The 19,592-nt window shown below is 56.4% G+C and overlaps 1 protein-coding gene across 1 annotated transcript in view; it reads left to right on the forward strand.

Annotated features, from left to right (window-relative positions):
• Positions 1 to 19,592, forward strand: part of JPH3 (junctophilin 3) — a 99,063-nt gene that overhangs the window by 70,188 nt on the left and 9,283 nt on the right. Inside the window, exon 3 of the mRNA XM_024556254.4 lies at positions 17,139 to 17,263. Coding sequence (XP_024412022.2) covers positions 17,139 to 17,263 — 125 coding nt within the window. The remainder of the gene's footprint in view (positions 1 to 17,138; positions 17,264 to 19,592) is intronic.

The raw sequence follows: 19,592 nt of genomic DNA on the forward strand, positions 1-19,592 counted from the left end.
TTTCTAGAGTTTTGTCAGATTTTACAGCAAAGAGTGTCTTTTAACTCAAAAAAGAACTCCATAATGAAAGGAGTTCAAAGGTGGCCTGGCGTGGTGGGGGAGTAGAGATGTGGAGCACTGGCCCTGCCCCACGGGGTCGCGGTCCTGCCTTTCCCTGCACACCCACTGTCCCACCCGTCCCCCGCCCACTGACACAGATTCAAACACCCCTGCTTGAGCCTCTCCCCTGCCAGCCCTTGGCTCCTTAATTCCTCCTGGAGAGCAACACTCAACAAAACAACAAAAACACAAGGCAGACTGCAGTTGACCGGAGCTGGGAGGCACGGGGAGTGACTGCCGGTGGGCACAAGGCTTCTTTCGAGGGTGATGAAAGTGTTATAAAGTCAGATTATGGTGACAGTTGCACAACTCCAAAAACACAAAAACCCACTGAACTGTACCATGTAAGTGGGAGAATGGTATGGCGCATAAATTATACTGCAATAAAGCTGCTAAAAAAAGCCCCTCACACACAAAATATCCACGAAGAACCCCAGGGCTGTGTGCTGTCTCATGACTCTTTACAGAGACGCTGCAAGGACCCTCATTACTGTACCCATTCTACAGTTGAGGAAACTGAGGCTCGAAGAGGCATGGCCAGCTCCTGACGAAGCAGCTGGTGAGTGGGGGTCTGGATGCCAGCACACGATGCCCCATCGCATCCTCCTGGGTCAGGACACCAGTCTACACAGCCCAGAATGCTCCTGGGGGTGGTGGGTCGGGGTCAAGACTGCCTTCCGGATGTGACATAGGGCCTGGGAGCAAAGGTCACAGAGAAATGGAGCATTAATACTCCACAGTAGGTTAATGGTGGCCCTAAGAGATATATCCAGCTAGAACTTCACACTGTGGCCTTATTTGGAACTAGGGACCTTTTTCGTAGTCGCAGATATAATTAAGGTGAGGACTTTGAGATGAGACCCTCCTGCATGAGGGTGGTCCTAAATCCAATGACAGTGTCCTTTAAGAGAAGAGAAGGGGAAACACACAGAGACACACAGACAAGGGCAGAGGCCGTGTGGAGACAGAGATAGAGACTGGAGTGATGCAGTTCCAAGCCAAGGTGCACCAGAGACAGCCAGCAACAGCAGAGCTGGGAGAGAGGCCTGGGACTGATCTCCCGTGGGGCCGTCAGAGGGAGTGGGGCCCTGGCCTCCATGCCTGTGTGAGAACTTCTGCTGTTTTAAGCCCCCAGCCTGTGGTTGTTGTTGCTCAGCCCTGGGACACTCATCTTGTGGGCTGAGACACCTCCTGACCTCAGATCTACCCCTCCACCCCCTCCCCAACCTCCAGTCCCAAACCTCAGCCCTGGTTCATCCCCAGGCTTGGTCCGGGGTGCTGGTGGCTGATGTTCCTCCATGTGGCACCTCCTTGACCCCATCTGTTTCTGGCTGCCTTTGTGAGTCAGCCTGGCTGGAGCCCACTGGTGCACCAGCCACCACTTCTTTCGTTACTTTGGCCTTTTTCTTCTCTTTGAAGGTTTTTTTAATAAGAGAAGAAATGGGGCTAGGGAAGGAGGAAGAGAGGCCGGTTGTCTCAATTTGATCTAGAATGTTTTCCAGCTTTTCAGGCAGCTCTGCTGTGTGACCTACTCATCTTTGATGTTGACACCAGGTCTGGCCGAATGACCTGCACCTTCCAGGGACTTGGGTGGGATTCTGGCTCCTTCCCTCGTGTCCTGGCTCTGGTAGAAAACCCCGTTAGAGCAACTGCACCAGGGGACTTTACTTTCATTGTGTACCGTTTACTTTCATTGTATACCGTCTGGCTCTGAGTTCTTTTTTGACTTTAATGAGTTTCTTTTTAATCCTGCCAATCCCCTGCCTTACTCATGCGGATTAGCTCAGGCAGTGGATGCAAAGACATCACATACACTGAAGAGGGAGGCGATCAGTCGGTTCTGTGACTGGGGCAGCATCCGAACGTGTTCGCAACAGGGTTCCTCTCAGCACACACCTCAGAGCTGGTCCCGTCCTGCCCGTGACCCTTCAGAGGCCCCTCGCTAGCCTTGGAATAAACGAGGCCTCTGTGATCCACCTCCTGCCTCAGCTCCTTTCTCTACTCGGGCCCTTGGGTGCACCATGCCCCTCATTCCCACTCAAGACCTCCATATGCCCCATCCAGCCTCTGACTTTTGCCACTCTTGCTAGTCCTTCAAATCTAGCTCACTGTCACCTCCCTCAGGAAGCCCTCCCTGACCAGGTGTGAGCCCCTGGGAATGCATTCTCAGCAATCTTTCTCTCTGCAGCATTCATTGTAACTGGTTACAATTGATGCCTGTTTGCCCTCTAAGCCTCCCAGGGCAGGTGTTGGGTCTTCCCTACTCCTGTGTGCCTGGTACTCACACAGGGTCTGACACATTGTGGAACTCTAGGAAGTTTGCTGTATAAGTGACTTAACGCCCAGGCCTTTCCTGTCTGTGGTCTCGGCGTCCCCTCCTACCACCTGGAGCTGAAGCACAGTGGATTGGCCCTACACGGACATTGGGGGTTCAGCCTTCTTGTGCCACCAGAGTAGCTTCAGGGTGGATGCTTGACCTTCCATGACCACCAGCTGTTGGCCGAGGGAGAGACAGAGGCTCGCACAGTTAGCCCCGGAGCCTGTGAGATCCCTGACTGTGGTGCCCAGATAATGGAGGGGTGGGAAGGCTGCTGCGAGTTGAGGACACACCTAGGAACCTCTGCCTGTCTGTCTGATGGGCCTTCCCAGACAGTTTGCCCGCTGCCCATAGCAGTGAAGGACACGGTGGGAATGACAAATGGTGGGAATGACTAACGGTGAGAGATGCCCCTCTTCATAACCCCTGTGTGTGAGTGCCGGCGGGAGCGCCCAGGGAGTCCGGGTGCACGTTCCCCGTGGGGAGTAAAGCTGGGCCCTGAGACAGTAGCCCCAAAGGTGTGTGTGGGGGGGAATCTTGCCAGCACACTGGTGTGTGTGGCACCCCAGCCTGGCCCGAGCCCCTGGGCCTACCTGGGAGGGACGCTGGGACTAGGTGGGCGCTGGGAAGGCCGCTTTCGCCCGTGCATGGCACCATCTCTCCTGTGTCTGGGAAGGAATGGCCTTCTGAGGAGGGCTTCATTTTCGATGACGTGACTCAGTCTGCTACAAATTGAATTAACCTGACAGCTCACCTTCACCACCACCATCACCCCGCCCCGGACGTTGCTGCAGCATTGCTGAGTCCACGCCCTGAGCATCCCCCAACCTCCGCTCCCAGGCTGGGCCTCCCTCCCCTAGAAGTAGATCCCAGGAACCAATGGAGCACAATCGTGTGGCTTTAACAACACGCCCATGCAGGCATTTTGTATTCTTTCTCTCAAAGAAGGCCCGAGCCTCTGCTCTTCCCGTGGCCCAGCGTTAGCCTGATCAGGGCTGCAGTGCAGGACCACACAGGCCTTTCTGGGGCCCCGGCCTGTGTGTGTTAGCACCCCCTGGAGGGCTAGTTCAGGCAGACGCCTGGCCTTCCTGACTCAGCAGGGCTAGAGGGCTGGAGGATCTGCATTCTGGATGCCCCCAGTGATGGAGGTGCTGCAGGTTTAGGGACCTAACCATGGGCAGCACAGGTGAGCCCTTGACCTCCTCTGGCAGGTGCAGCCCAGTCTGGTTGGGGTCAGGCACAGATGGAGCAAGCAGTCCCTTTGGATGACGTTTGCTCTGTTCACGGTGTTTTTGTGATAATCAGACTTGCCCAGGGTTCTTCACAAGCTGATGCTGATACAGAAATAAGTAGCAGTCTGCCCAGGGAAGACGCCTAGCTCACAACTTGTCAGTGGATTCTGATGGGTGGGTCAGGGTGCCTGAAAACACGGAGGGCTCCCAGGCTGTGGCCAGAGCCCCTGGAAAGAATGCAGTGATTGATTAGTGATGTATGCTCAGGAGGGGCCATGGCACCTCCGGCATGAATGTTAATCTCATTTCCAAGGCATCCTTGTCCATTGGGTTCCTGAGATGAAGCAGCCTCAGGGCTGTGCCGAGAAGGGATTTTCCATTTGCAAATGGGGGACAGTGCCCCAGGACTCTACCCCAGGATGGCCAGGGCCCCTCTGCCTGCTCTGAACACAGCAGCTCCTCCTGACACTCCCGCCCTGCCAGTGCTGCCCCTGAGCCTTGGGTGGGCCTGACCCTGTGGCAGCGGCCCACGGAGGGCGGGGGGCTGTCTGCACTGGGCTGTGGTTGCAGGCCTGTGCCCAGATCACCACTGGTCCTGGCAGGAGTCTGCTCCCTCTCAGTTCCGTTGTAGGGGCCGAGGGGGGACACCTGGGGAAAGTCCTGTCTGAGTCACATGGGGGCAGCAAAGAAGGACCCTGGGGGAGGAGCACCCCCCATCCCAGGGAGGGAACAGGGCTGGCTTAGGCACCTACACCCCCGTTCCCCACTGATGGGTAAGGACTAATGTCCAGGCCCGAAAGAACACAGCTTCCAGATCTGCCAGCATTTACTGCATGCTGAGCATGTGCAAAGGAAGAGTAGCCTGTGCTACTTCAGTTAATCCTTGAGATGGCTCCATTTTACAGATGGGAAAACTGAGGCCCGTGGGGCCTGGTGACCAGCCCAGGTCTCTTCACAGGTAAAGGTCTGGACCTCCCACGAAAGTCCGCACCTTTCTGGCACACCCTGAATCACGATGGCCCAAACCCTGGACTTGGGAGCAGTGTCACGTGGGAGCAAAGGCTGAGCTGGGTTTGTCTGGGACAAGCCCTTTGACCTCTTTGTGCCCTGGCAGGTTCCCAGGGACTCTCAGGGTGTCCTCCCCCTACTGTGTGGTTTTTGAGACCCACTGAGGGGGCACCCCAGGCAGAATGTAAGAAGTAAGGAGTGGGAGTTCACGTTCTCCTGTGCCATCAGCTGGTCCTTCTGAGACTTTGCCAAACACACAAGCTCCTCGTTAAAAGTAGGCTCCAGTTCTGCAGGCCCTGGCTCCCCATGCAGGGCAAGGACGGGGCCGCTCTCAGCTTAACACACTCCAGTGTGCACCGTTGTCGCTGAGGCCACGGGCTCCCTGCCAGCGTCCCTCCACCCTGCACCAGCCCTGACCCCTTCCTCTCACAGCCCAACCTGGAGAGGGTCCACCTGCTTGTAGATGACTCAGGAGAGCATGGACTCCCGGGGAGGAAGTCACAGGGCATGCCAAAGGTGCAGCCCCTCGTTCAGAAAGAAGCACTGGGCCCAAGCTAAGTGGGACTGGCAGCCTGTTTACCAAAATACATTTCATAAGGCAGCAAGGGGGCAGGGTTGGCTGGAGGAGCAGGCAGGGAGGCAAAGGGGGGAGGAGGAGATGGCACAGGCTGGCTATCCCTGGTATCCTCACTCGGGGGTCCTGGGAGATGAGGTTTGGGCCCCCTGAGGAGATGGGCAGCTTGCCACACCTCATGGGCAGATGCACAGAGCAGGGAGACTGAGTTCGGAAGCTGGCTTCCAGCTTCTCCAGGCCTAAGTCTCCTCATCTGTAAAATAGGAACAACACTAATTCTCCTTGTGGGCTGAGCCCTCTGCTGGCTGAGGCTGGGCTGAAGGGCCTGGGGATCCTAAATCCAGAAGAGAGGGGCTCCAGTCCTACAGGGACTGACCACTGGGCCTGGCCTCCAGGGCTGGGTCATGCCCTGGGCACTGGCTTAGAGGGACCAGAGGCTTGCTGCACACCCAGCCCTTGTTGTGGGCCCCTCCCCCAGGAGGCAGGGTTGCCTTGGCAACTGCAGTAGAGGAAGAGGAACTTGCTCTGGGCTGGGCTGTCTCCCTGTCTGTGATGAGATTTGTGGTCTGGAAGCAGGGCTTGCTTTGGAGGCAGGGCGAGAGGTTTTCTTCCTTTGCCTTGGAATTTGGTTTAGTGGGAGCATCCCTGAGCCACCAGGTCAGTGGGATTGGCTCGAACCAAGGTGTGAGCTCAGGATTAGCAGTGGCCAGAGAGGAAGAGAGTCCACAAACAAAAGGAGTCTGTGGAAAGCAACAACAAATACCACGTCAGTCTGCTCAGGCAGCTAAAACAGCAGAGATTTCTCTCCTGGTTCTACAGGCCACAGGTCGGAGATCCAGGTGCTGGCAGCCTGGTTCTGCCTGAGGTCTCTTGCAGTGACCAGTAGATGGTGGCCTCCTCCCCTGTCCTTCCCTCGTCCGTGTCCTAGTCCCTCTTCTTGTAAGTGGATTAGAGCCCACCCTAAAGACCACATTTTAGCTTCATTACCTCTGTGAGGACCTTACTTCTAAATAAGGTGACGACGTGCACAGGTACCAGGGATGAGGACTTCAACAGGTGCAGTTTGGAGACACAGTTCATCCCATGACATACACGTGTACCCTTTGTAATACATGAAGATCTTCCAGGAGTGAAGGGAAAAACAACACATTTTTAAAACGGGAAGAAAATCCACCCTGCCTCTTGGAAGCTGTCAGAGCCCAGTTCCACCACGTGGGGGCCCAGGGCCCTGGGGTCTGAGACCCCGACTCCGCTTACTCTGGGTGCGATGCTGGTGTGTCCCCTCATTTCCATGGACCCTGGTTTTCTCATCTGTGAAACGTCATATGGAGATGTGGTTCCCATCAGTGCTCATGTCCTGTGTCATCAGCTTCAACCTCTTGGCTGGGTCGCCCATCTGTCAGCATGCTCCAGTCGGCAGCTCTCCCAAGGAAGAGCTTCGACTGCACAGTCCTCCCATGTCCTGCCCATTTCCTGTCCATGTCTGGCCCGTTTCCCCTCCATGGCTGAGAAGATGTGGACGGTGAGCGACAGACTGGTAGGGGTGGGATGGGCCGGATCCTGAATCGGGGAGCCTAGCAGGCTGATTGATGGGAGCCACACGGAGACACCGGGATGAGTTTCTACTCAACAGTGGTGCACCCTTCATTACAATGCGGAAATCTGTCTGTCCCTGACCTGCCCAGTGTGTCCTGGGCTCTTCCATCGTGCCCTGGGAACCCCAGGCAAGTTGCCCAACCTCTCAGGCCCCACGTTTTGTCACCTGCAAGAGAGGGCCTCACCGACCTCATGGAGTCGGGGTGAGTGGAGAGTGTGTATGAGGGGCCTGAGCACACTGAGGGTGGGCAGTGAGGAGGACAGACCTGGGTGGCTGTTCAGGTCAGGAGATCATTCGAGACAGTGTAGGAGCCTGGCAGGCAGCCAGAAGTGTCGGCTCTGTTGTTGCTGCCCAAGCTGGAGCTCATGGGCTGGTTCTCAGCCCTGTCAATGGGAAGCCAAGTGGGTGTGACTTTCTGTAAGTGAGCACTTTGCTCGTTTACTTACATAACAGGCCTTATCACATCTCCGTGTATCGATCCTTATTGAGATGGTTGCTCCAGCTGGAAGGCGGCTCCTTAGCACATATTTGATGATGCAGAGACAAAGGCTGACTGGCATGGCCTGCTGCCTGTGAAAGGAAGGGTTGGGGCCAGTGTGAATTAAGGTGATGTTATAATTCCCGCACTTGCATTTCCCTAAATTCTGGCTCTGAGATATCAGCTTTTCTTCAAGGAAATTATGGTTGTCTATCCTACCCTAAAGATGCCTGTCCTTCCACAGGCCCTGTGTGGGTGGAGGGGACGTAGACAGGTCTGGCCCTGCCCTCCTGCCAGCGGGCGGTGGCCTTGCACACTGACAGTTAGAATGGAAATATTCTGCATCGGGCAGGCGCCGGCCCTGCCACCCTCTCCAGCTACGCAGCCAGGCTCCCAACAGACACATCCCCTGGAAGCTTGTGAGCAAAACCTTGCTTGGAAAAAGGGTCTTTGCAGGTGGAATTGAGTGTGAAAGATCTGGAAATGTGATAATCCTGGGTGAGAAAGGCCCTAAATCTGATGACAGGTGTCCTTGTAAGAGACAGAAAAAGAGCCACAGACACACAGGGGAGAGTTCGTGGGAAGACATCCTTAGAGTGATGCAGCCACAAGCCCAGGGATGCCTGGAGCCCCCAGGAGCTGGAAGAGGCAGGAAGGACCCTATGACAGAACCTCCAGAGGGAGCGTGGCCTTGCCCACACCTGGAATTGGGACTTGGCGGAGGATGGGGACTCAGTCCATGACCCCACCGGAGGCTGGTCCTGCCCTCCCTCCCCCACAGCCCAGTCTTGTCTGAATCTGCAAGGGCCTTACCTGGATGCATTTGTTTTGTCTCCTGAGGGTGCTTTGCCAATGAGCTGGCTTGCCCCCTGGCAATAACGAGGGAACCAGTCCCTCAGCAGAAACCCTAACCCACCCACCCCAGCCATCCGCTGGGCGCCCAGACCAGAGGATAGTGGTTCAGGGTCAGTTCATCTCAGAACAGAGGGTCTGGGTGCAGCAAGCTGACACCCCTGACACCCAGAGAGGGAGATAGCCAGCCCAAGCCGCCTGCCTTGGCTCGGAGACCTGTCTGGCTCTTGGGGCCACGTAGGGGAAGGAAAAGGAAGAAGGATCAGGTGGCAGGAGGAAGGGAGGAAAGAGGAGAGAAGGGATGAGGAGAGAAGGAGCCAAAAAGGAGGGAAAAGAGAAGAAAAGGAAAGGAGAAAGAGCAAACACACGTTCACACAGAGACATGTTCACCCATGTTCACACTGCACAATTGGCAATCACCAGAATGTGGGAGCAGCCGAGTGTCCACCAACGAGTGACTGGATAAGCCTCACAGGGCACGTCCGTACAGTGGGAGAGCCGTGCTATGGAACGTTGCTCAGCCCTGAAAAGCTGGACACACATGACACAGTGGCTGTGCCCCAGAAACGTGACCCTCAGTGAGAGATGCCAGACACAAGGCCCGTGTTGCCTAGCCCCATCATACAAAATGTCGGGACAGGCACACCCTTAGAGACAGTGGCTTCCGAGACTTGGGGAGAAGAATGGGAGTGAGTTCTTTTAATGGGTACAGAGTTTCTTTTTTATTTATTTTCTTAAAGATTTTTAATTTTTTATTTATTTTTAGAAAGAGGGGAAGTAAGGGAGAGAAATATCAATGTTCAAGAGAAACACTGATTGGTTGCCTCTTGCATGTCCCCAACCAGGGACCTGGTCTCCAACCCAGGCATGTGCCCAGACTGGGAACCAAATGGGCGACCTTTCGGTGTGTAGGACAACGCCCAACCCACTGAGCCACACCAGTTAGGGTAGTAGAGGGTTTGGAAATGTTCAAGAATTAGGTAGTGGTGATGGTTGCACGTCTCTGTGAATGCACTAAAACCCACCAAATTGTAAGTGGGTGGATTGTGTATTATGTGAGTAAACCTCAACAAAGCTGTTACAAAAAAAACAGAAGGAGGAGGTGGCAATTTTGAGGTCCAGAGGACATCTCCAGTGTGACCCGTCCTGGGCCACTTCTAAGGTATCAAAGGCTGCTGGGAAGGAAGACAGTGTAAGCTCTGTGAGGCAGGGGCTCCAGGTGTCCTTGGCTTGTGCGCTCCAGTCTCTATGCCTTCACCTGGCCTCTCCCCTGTGTTTCTCTGTGTCTCCCCTGCTGTTCCAGGAACACCTGCCATTGGATCTAGGGCCCACCCTCATGCAGTATGACCTTATCTGAACTAATTACATCTGTACCATTTCCAGATAAGGCCATGTTCACAGGTTCGGATGAATTTGGAGGGAGACACATTTACCCCAAAGCAGATGGCTGGGGAGGACAACACCCTGAGTCATCCACCCTTGGGACCAGTCACTTTCTCCTGGACTCCTGGCACTTCTCTGAGCTGGAAGAGAACTTGGGTCATCAACTAGGCCAAACCACCAATGGAATATGGAAGCCCAGGTTTCTGTGCCTCAGTTTCCTTATTTGTCAGAGGAGTGATACTCCCTGTGCCTGTGTTAGGGTTGTCATGGAGGTCAAGGTGAACGCTTGAAGAACAATGCCAGGTGTCCCACTGCAGTGTGTGGGGGACTTCTGACCCCAGTCAAGTGTGTCTGCTTGGATAGAGCGGGTTGAGGGCCAGTGAGGGTGAGCCCCTCCAGGATGAGGCCCAGCACAAACCCCACCCCGTGTGTCCCATGGCCCCTCTGCTGCACCCCATCTTCTCTACTGTGCTTCCTTGTCTTCTCCACCTCTTTCTGTGGCTCTGGGGCTGCAGCAAGCACACAGCAGGTGCTCAACAAGTGCTGAATGGGTGGGAATGGCGATCTCAGAAAACCTCCAGGCCCTTTTTAGTACCTTGGTCATCAGCACTGCTGACAGCTCGGTGCCCAGGGGCTTCGTCCTATAGGGCCCAAAGTGGAGCACGACAGACCTTTATGTCCCGCAGACCTGCCCTCGAGGAGTCGACGCTGGTTGGGGAAGAACAAGGAGCCGGGCATGGGAAGAAAATCCAGGTCTGAACGTGGGAGAAGGGGTGGCGAGGCTGAAGACCCGCCAGCAGCTCTCATGCCCCGCTCCTCTGCAGACAGAGTGGGGCAGCACTGGGGCAGGTGCGCCCTCATTCTGGGGGCTGGGGTGGGGGCGAGCTGAGCTGGCTCACTTGGTGTCTGGCTGCAGTACAGAGGGGCTGGAGGGCAGGGCCACCCCTGGATGAGGACAGACGCAGCAGGCAGTGAGAGGGGCACAGAATTTAGAGCCTCCCACCACGCACAAAGGTTCTCAGACTGACCATCCAGTACCACCAGCAGCCAACTCCCAAGCCCCACCCCTGACCTGCTGAGTCGGAAGGGGGGCAGCCAGGCTGAAGGGGTTTTATCATACCTTGAAAGACGCTATTTCCAAGTTAATGTCACATTCCCAGGTTCCAGAAGGATGAAGTTTGGAGAGACATCTTCCCGTACAGTACAGGTGCTAAGGGTGGGCCTGTGGGGATGTGGGCAGATCGTCCCGTGCCCCACCTGCCCCTCATCTTGTGCATCTGTGACCTTGACTTCTCTGTAGCCTCTGAGTTTGCAGATCTGTCCCCTGAGCTGCCTACAAGGGCTGGACTCCCGAGTTGAAGAAGCCAGCCCCTGCCTGCCCACTGGTCCGCAGCAGCATGGGGACCCCGTGCACTCTGCATGGCCACTTCTCTGGGATCCCAGCTGGTTGTGGGAGCAGGGTGCGGGCAGGGTGCAGGGCCCCATCCACTCTGGGGGCAGGGGAAAGAACATGATCGAGGTGCAGTCCAGAGTGGCCAGCAACGAGGAAGCCCCTGGAGTTCGGTGGCTGGCTGCGCCCTGCCCCCGAGGTGCTAGCCAGAGGGGTCTTGCCCCCCAGCCAAGCCCAGCTGTTACCCATCCAGGAGCTTGGCTGCTGGCCCAAGTCCTGCAAGTCTCATAAACTTAACCTTTGTGATGCGCTGGGGAGTTTTCTTTATTAAATGCATTCGTCTTGATTTAATTTTATTTTAGGGTTGGCACAGCATATTCTTTTTTATGTAGGTGTGAACATATATATGTAAATACATGTACGATATTATGGAATTAATGTTTGTGGTATATTGACTAAGCAAAGCTGGGGAAACCAATAGTGGCCCCTTTAGGATGTTTCCCATTCGCTCACTTGCCCTGCGTGTTGGAGGAGCTCAGAGCAAGCGGGGAGGTGCATGCCTTCCTGTCCAGGAGTGCGTGGTGTTGGGGGACTTTCATGACGTCTCATCAAGGTGCCCATCAAGGGTGGGTCCGTGGGCGCTGTGAGGACAGGGCCATGGGACCTGAGGGGCGGAAGAACCTGGCACACCGCGCCATGCTGGCTTTGAGGAGGGCCAGCATCTGGGACCCATCCAGCAGAGCCGAGGGTGCCCGAAGATGCTGTGTACAGTGGGCCCTCCCCGGAGTAGACCTGCCGCACTGGGAGTCAGCCAGGCGAGAGGGGATGGTTTTTATTTCCAGGGGTTCAGGACAAAACAGAAGCATGTACAGTGAAAGAGTGGTCTTCGCTTGACCTTCTGGATGTGTCCCACCTCCTGCCCCCTCCCCAGGAAAGGCTGCTGTCACTGAGCTACACGTGTCCGGCGAGGACGGGACCGGAAGTCCTACACAGGGGTCTGCAGGCATACTGTTGGAATGCACGTGTGCAGAATGCTTTGGAATGATGTCCCATTAGCCCAGCTTTTGGGGGATTTAAGCTGAGTTCTGTGAGGTGGCACTAGTATAATAAAAGTTCACATTATTCCTCTAAGTGAGGAACCATCAAACTTGCTACTTTAAAACACACAAAAATCTCACGTTTCCTTATAACTTCATCCTGTGAGCAACCTTGTCCAGTCCAGCGTGCTGCGCTTAGCTGTGGACTTCAGTGTACACTGTCCCTCCAAAGCCTCGAATTGCTACTCCTCAACAACCATCCATAGCTCCCCTTTCCCCCTGCAGCCCAGCAGCTGCTTGCTCTGCCCTGAGTTGACCCACCCTGCCTTTCCCTCCTCAGTCGGTCCGTGTCCCTACTTCGCCCTCTCTGCAGGGTGGTGAGTCCCATCCCATAGTCCAGAGCCTTGTTTGGGCTCTCTTCATCAGCGTCTGTCATGGTCGGCAACAGTGACTGTTAAGAACGTGGAGTGTGCTGTTAGCAGGCAGCAGAGGATGCTCTGTCTCACATTCTTATCAGGGGGATGCCTGCCGCAAGCCATCCAAGCTCGACTTCAAGGAGGAATCTCCACGGAGCTGTGCTGGGCCCATTCCAGCCCTGAGTGCTGGTCTACAGGGTCGTCAAGCTCTTCCATTCATTTTCACTGAACTCCCTTTGCTTGCCCCAGCCGCCTGCATTGAGGGTCATGACGAGGAGACCCCAAGGAAAGCTGTGAGGCTGAGTAAGACTTCCTCCAGGCCCAGGCCCAGGTTCAGGGCCTGGCCTGGCTGTCCTCTCCCCGGTCGTAGCTGTGATTTGGGCTGACATGCACCCTGATCCTCAGTGATGCTGTTCCCTGCTTGCCTGGGCCTCCTGGGAGCTCGCACCCCTCAGTGGCCCAGGGCACACACTCTGCTACTCTCACCTCCTGCTTCTTGCCTCTGTCCACTCCCCTCATTTCCTCGGGACCTTAAGTTATTCTGTGATGGGTTCATTCATCTGCCGGCCCTTGTTGGAAGGAGACAGAGTACAAGATAAGCAAATGCTGTAAAGACGAGCATGACTGAAGACACGAATGAGCCTGGTTCTCCTTGTCCCCAGCCTTGTCCCCGCTCCTCAGCCTTTCCCAACCCCCCACTCTTGAAGCCTCCTCGCTCACAGAGTCTCCCACCAGTTTTGGGAGGCCCCTGTGCTGTCTCCCCTGACCGCCTGGCCGCTCACTGTCTCCATTGCTCGGTTCACAGCCCCTGAAACATGCTTTTCAGCAGCCCATCGTCTGACATGAGTGTATTGTGTGACGCTAAGAGCCAGGCCCATCCCAGACTGGATGGACAGAAGTATGTGGGCGGTTTGGGGTGGATGTCACCTGCTTGGGTCCCAGCCAGGCACAGGGCTTTGGGGACACTCATCTGGTCAGCTGTGACACTCCTTGGCCAGCTAATTACCCCAGGTCCCTGGGATTGGGGCACTCAGCCAGTTGGGGGTAGGCCCTGGTATTCCACACAGCAGCCAGGTGCAACTGAACCCCGGCCGTGGTGATGCATTGTCACTCAGAACCCCCCAGGGGCTGGAGACGTAGGAGGGAATGGGAGTGACTGGTGATGGGTTTGGGTCTCCTTTTTGGGGTGACAGAAATGTTCTATCACTAGGTAGAGATAGTGGCTGCACAACACTAATGTGCTAGATGCCCCTGAACTGAATGCTTTTAAATGGTTTGCTTTATGTCATGTGAATTACACCTCAATTTTTTTAAAGAAAGGAAAAAGGAAGCCTTAAAAAAAACCCCAAAACCCTAGTTGGGCATGGTATGTCCAGAATAGGCAAATTTACTGAGACAGAAAGAGCCTGGAGGTTGCCTGAGGCTGGTGGGAAGGTGTTGGGGAGAATGGGCGGGGTGGGGGTGACTGGAAAAGGGAACAGGGTTCTCGGGGGCGAAAATGTTCTAGAATTGTGGTGATGGTTGCAGAACTGTGAATACACACGTTAAAAACTGAATTTTAAGTGGAGAATTGTATAGTACGTGAGTCATATCTCAATAAAACAGTTATTACCAAAAACAAAACCAAAAAACCAACCCATGGCAAGTTCTGGAGAGAAGCCGCGTCATTCCAGCAGAGGTGCGCACAGGACCGGCAGGGCTGCTGCGGGCATTGGGCTGAGACTGCGCAGCGGGCAGCACGGCTCCCGGGCCACGTGCTGCGCCTCTCTCCACTGGGACCAGGTGTTCGCACTGTGGTTGTCTCAGCTTTGGGCACCACAGGGCCTCACAGAATCTGATGGAAGCCGTGAGCCCTCTGCCTCAGGGTTGGCGGAAGCACGTGGAGCATTTTGAGCAGTTTCAGAGGACACGTGGACCCATCCAAAGGCCCCCAGTTCAGAGTCCCTCCAGGGGGGCTGTTCAGGGCCTCTGCCAGCCTCCGAGTCTCCAGGTTGGGGCAGCCGTGCTGCCACAGCTGTCTGCTCACGGGGTCTCAGCCCAGGACAGGAGCCGGTGAAGTGGCAGAGAGCTGTTCTGCTTGCCGTCCCTGCCCCCCCGACTTCCCGTCGGGGCCACTGAAGCCTCTCGCTGGCCCTCACTGGGTCTGATTTCCACCTGAGTTTCTCATGTGAGGAGCTGATGGCTCTCGAGATACAGACACACCTCTTCCAGCCCAAATTGTTCATGAACTCGTGCCCGTGACCTTCAGGGACCTCAGGACTGGAACACTCTGGCTTCGGGTGGGAGAGGTTGCTCAGGAGCCTGTGGCGGGGATGGGCTAAAGGCTGCGGTAATGACCTACCTAATTGATTTATTACTGATACAAATGGAGCATTAATAATTAGTGCTTTATTAATGGCTTTGTCTCCATGAGGCTCCTGCCCCTCTTCTGTTGTAATTTCAACCAAGGGTTCCAAAGGAATCTTCCAGAAGGTGGTGCTTCTTAGCTTATGCTCCCAAGGGACATGGGGCTGTAGCTCTCTTGAATGACAGTCATCTTTTCCCCGTTTCTAGGAGAGAAACCCTGTGAAGGGGAGGGTTTCCGCAATGCCGCACTTTTGCAGAGGTTTTTCTCCAGGTTTCTCAGTCTTTGGGGTCCGCTCCCAGGCGCTGGAGCAGCGGGCGGGGTGTGGGTGTGCCTGGGAGGCACGTTAACGGGAACCCTGGAGGCTGCCTCGTGGGCATCCTCGGCAGTTCCCGTTTCTTGGACACATGTTCGTGCTGTGCATGTATGTCATATACATTTATTTTCTTCTACTAGAGTTGTTCCTAGTGTGGTAGAAGTTTGAAAAGACTTGTCACTCATAAGGAGCACGGGCCCCTGGTCAGGCCCGTAGCCTGTGCGGAACTTGGGTGTTGGGAGGGTCGGTCTGCTCAGAGGAGCCTTGAGGGAAGACCTCTGAGGGGCAGGCTACCTGTTGTCTTGGGGGATTGGTCACTGTGCCTCAGTTTCTCTGGTGTTGGGAAGCAGTGCCCTCTGGAGCCAGGACACCAGGCAAGTGAGACTTAGGGACTCATGGCATTGTCCTGCCTTGGGCACCCAGTCCAGCCTTGTGTTATGAAGAATGGAGCGTCTCATGTGGGCCTAGCTGGGGAGAGGCACGGGCCAACTGGGGCTGCCCACACCCCGGGGCCCTGAGTCAGAGTCCCAGGACCACTGGGCTACATGTTTCAGGGCCACCATGTCAAGCTAACTGCTGGCCCTCGTCACCGGATCCATCCTGGTGTAGGGCGGCCCCGGGTCTGCTACTTGGTGCATTGTGTTCAGAATGTTTATTGACATGTGAACAAACCCATTCTGATGATGTCCCCCTACCCCCAGCCTGTGTTTGGGGATTTCATGTGCCCCCCACACCCATACATGGGGTCGGTGGTATCACCGACATTGTGAAACCACAGGAGAAACGGGGCAGAGAGACACTCGACTTTCACTTGGCCTCTCGGCTCCTCTGAGGAGGGGCTTTGCCCATGCTCCATGTCATGCCCCCCACCCACATTAAGATACTGGTGGGTGGTTCGATTCCCAGTCAGGGCACATGCCTGGGTTGTGGGCCAGGTCTCCGGTACGGGGTGTGCGAGAGGCAACCACACATTGATGTTTCTCTCCCTCTTTCTCCTTCCCTTCCCCTCTCTCTAAAAATAATAAATAAAATCTAAAAAATAAAAAAGATGCTGGTGGGAGTTAGGATTTATCTCTGGGCAGGGTTGGTGGGGAACAGACTTGCTTTCTCTCAGCCCCTGGACCGTATTTCATGCAGACTTGGAGAAGCTTCTTAAACTCTAAGCCTGTCTCTTCCACAGACAGGTCAGTGACAGCAGCTTCCAGAAGGTGCCCAATGATGGCCAAGGGGACACCCAGCCTGGCCTGTGTATGTGGGGTGCCTGAGTGGAAGGAGGGCCAGGCTGTGGCAGGGGCCAGGGACCAGCTGCAGTCTCATGTTACCTGTGCTTCCTTCTCAGGGCAGAGCTCAGGGCGTGGCTGTGCCATTTGCTGGGATGAGGGAAGCCCAGTTCACACCTGACGGAGACACCTGGACACAGGGTACTAGGCATCTGGATGTGTCTGGAAAATCCCTCAACAGCAGCAACATGGCCTCCAGCAGGACTGGCCACAGCCTCCTTGGGCTGGACCCGCGCCTGGGGCTGGGGGAGTGTTTGGTTCCTTTTGCCCTTGGCCTGACCTGCTGCTGGGAACCGACTAATCGTGCCATCGGGCTCTCTGTCCCTGCTCAAGAGCCCGGCTGGCCAGTCACTTACCGGGTACAGTGGGGTACAACTGCCCCCCAAACTGTGTGTTTCTTGTCAGGTCACCATTGACTGAGCACCTGCTCACCCCTAGAGACTCAGAGACGGGTCAGCCATGGGTCTCAGCCTTTAGTCAGTGCATACAGCACAGGGCAGGAGGCACACTCCTCGCCACAGGCCGCGGAGCTCTGTCCAGGACAAAGTCTCCCCTTTAAGGCCGAACTTCCATCTGGGACCCGAGCACTGCACAGGTTGTGGTCTGCCCTGTGCCCAAAGGCGCTGGTGGTGTGTCTGGCCTGGCTGGTGCCCAGTGATGTTCGCTGAATGAGTGAATGAATGGAGAGATCTGGAGGTCTGAGGGCACAACCCGCAGGGCGCCCAGCATCCTGTCCTGGCCCAGCCCACTGTGGGGACCAGCGGCTGCCCAGCCCTCTGTGTGCCTTCACCGCCTCCCTGTCTCTCCCCACCCAGGACCTCCCACTCCCGGGCCAAGGCCGAGGCAGCCCTCACCGCGGCCCAGAAGGCCCAGGAGGAAGCACGGATTGCCAGGATCACTGCCAAAGAGTTCTCACCTTCCTTCCAGCACAGGGAAAATGGTGAGTCGGGGCGTGACGTGGGCATGGGGCAGCGAGGTGCCCTCAAAGGCCACATTCCAGTAGGTTCTGCCCATTGCCATCTCACTTCATGTTCACTGTCCTTCGTGATGGCGTGTGTCCCTGCAAGGAGCCTTGGCACATGCCTCCCTCAGACACATGCCTCCCTCAGACACACGTGTCAGAGCGTGTGGTTTCAGTATTCCTCCCTGCCTCCAGGGCTGTGTCCCTGCGTGCACGTGTTTCCAAGCATCACTCTCCCGCTTCCCATGATGCGGAATGTCTGTGTACTCTGAGTGTGCACGCGGTCCGTCTCCCTCCCCTTCCCTCAGTGTTATTCTAGAACTTTCTATGATGCACGAACTATTCTAACTGCTCTGCCCACTGAGGTAGCTACTAGACATGTGGGTGCTGCGACTTGTGTGGCCGAGAACCAGCGTCATTAGTTTTATTTGATCGTGGCTAATCTGTAAGTGTAGACAGCCACGCGTGCCTGTTGGCGGGCACGCTGGACAGAGCGGCTCTGGAACAGTGAGGGGAGCTTCTGCCGTGTCCGTGGTGGGAGCTGGGAGGAGCTAGAAGCCGCTGCTGGGGAACAGGCCTGAGGGAGGCAGAGAGGGCTGAGAAGAGGGCATTGAAGATGAGAAAGGCCTGCTGGGGCTGAGGTCCTCGCAAGCCAGACCAGCCCTCCCCGCTGCCCTGTTTTCTGCCCCACTTCCCTCTGGTCTCCCTCAGAAGCTTCCTCTGCAGCAGGAAACCCTGGAGACCAGGTAGGCCGCTTCCCTCAGGGCCATGCTTGCAAGTGGGAGACAGGGTGGAATCGGCCTGTGCAGTCTCGGTCCTGAGACCACACCCTGAGCTCACCTCCCAGAGCCCGGGAGCTCCTGGCCTCACAGCTAGGGTCCTGGCCTTTGGGGCAGTGGGAGGCCAGGCCTACTTCTGGGAGGCAGAAGAACCCGAGACAGTGGACAAAGCTGTCGTAATTCAGCCACACACATTCTGTCCTGCACTTTCACAAGGATGCTTCCAGGAGTACCTCGAGCTCTGGAACTACTTTTAGCTGAGAGCGAGCTCCAGGCCAGCGGTGCTGACAGCCAGGGCGCTGGACCTGAGTACGAGGGCGCCTCTCTCTGGGGTGTGGGACCCACAGGCTGGCCAGGGCTGACCCCAGGGCTCTTAGTGGACAGCTGGTCTCCTGGGGGAGGCCACAGGACCCTGCAGGACTTGGTGTCCAGGCTCGTCTGGGGCCCTAGGTGTAAGGTGCAGGGGCCCGGGCCCCAGAAGTCAGGATCACAGTGGGGGCAGGCCGGGGGAGAGATCACGGAGCCCTGTGATGGGGCCAGGACTCCCCCACGTGGTGTCCGTAGGGCCCCCCACAGGGAGGGCAGTCATCCATGTGGCTCCTCAGACACCCTCCAGCCTGTTCCCTTCTCTGTGCTGGGAACCGGGGGTGTGGGCAGGGGGCGGAGAGGGAGATGGTGGTGGTGGTTCCTGCAGCCCAGTCCCTGTCCCACAGCTGCACAGGTGTGGTAGTTGAATGAGACCTGCACTCCCCGGGCCACACCCTGTGTGACAGATGGGTGCAGATGCTGGGGGACTGACTGCTTGTCCAGAGCCCCATGCACGTCTCCAGCACTCACGGTCTCAGATTTCCCCATCCAGGACCACATGAGGCTTCCCCAGGGGTCTCGGCCCTTTGTGGAACCACCACAGTGACTGCACACGGGTGTCTGCAGCTTGGCCTTGTTCTGGTCCCTGCTGCTGCTCACACCCCAAAGTAAGAGTGGGAGCCTCAGGCTACCAGGGATGCCACCAACAGCATGGTGGATGTCCCCTCATAAACGGGGCACCTGGTCCCTGCTGGACCAAGAAATTTCTGGCCACACTGAGGGTGCTGTGTTCCCCAAGGCCTTCTCCCGCCCTGGCTCAGAGGCTCCAGTGTGGAAGCAGCAGGGGGAAGCCCAACTGCAGGCTGGGAGGATGCCCCTGTTCTCTCAGGACAGGCCACCAGGAGGCCTAGACCGCCCTGAGGTGAAGGTATCCTGGCTGGACAGGGCCAATGGCCATGATGTTGTGGCCTCCCCTCCACCACCTGGCCATGAGACCCCCTAAGTCACCTAGCAGGAGATGCTTCCTTCCATCCTCAGGAGGGCCCATGCGGGTGGGACCTGAGATCCCCATTCAGTGGGCTGACCCCAAGTCCTTGTGCACTCTGAGCCTTGGGTCTGCCCCGCAGCTGGGGACCGCCTGTGGTGACCTAGTCCTCCTCAAAGTGCTTATGGGGTGGGGGCCTTGGGACCCATGGAGGGGCTTTGGGAACCACCGTGTCCCG

Source organism: Desmodus rotundus, chromosome 12, assembly GCF_022682495.2.
Source record: "Desmodus rotundus isolate HL8 chromosome 12, HLdesRot8A.1, whole genome shotgun sequence".
NCBI classification, from domain to species: Eukaryota; Metazoa; Chordata; class Mammalia; order Chiroptera; family Phyllostomidae; genus Desmodus; species Desmodus rotundus.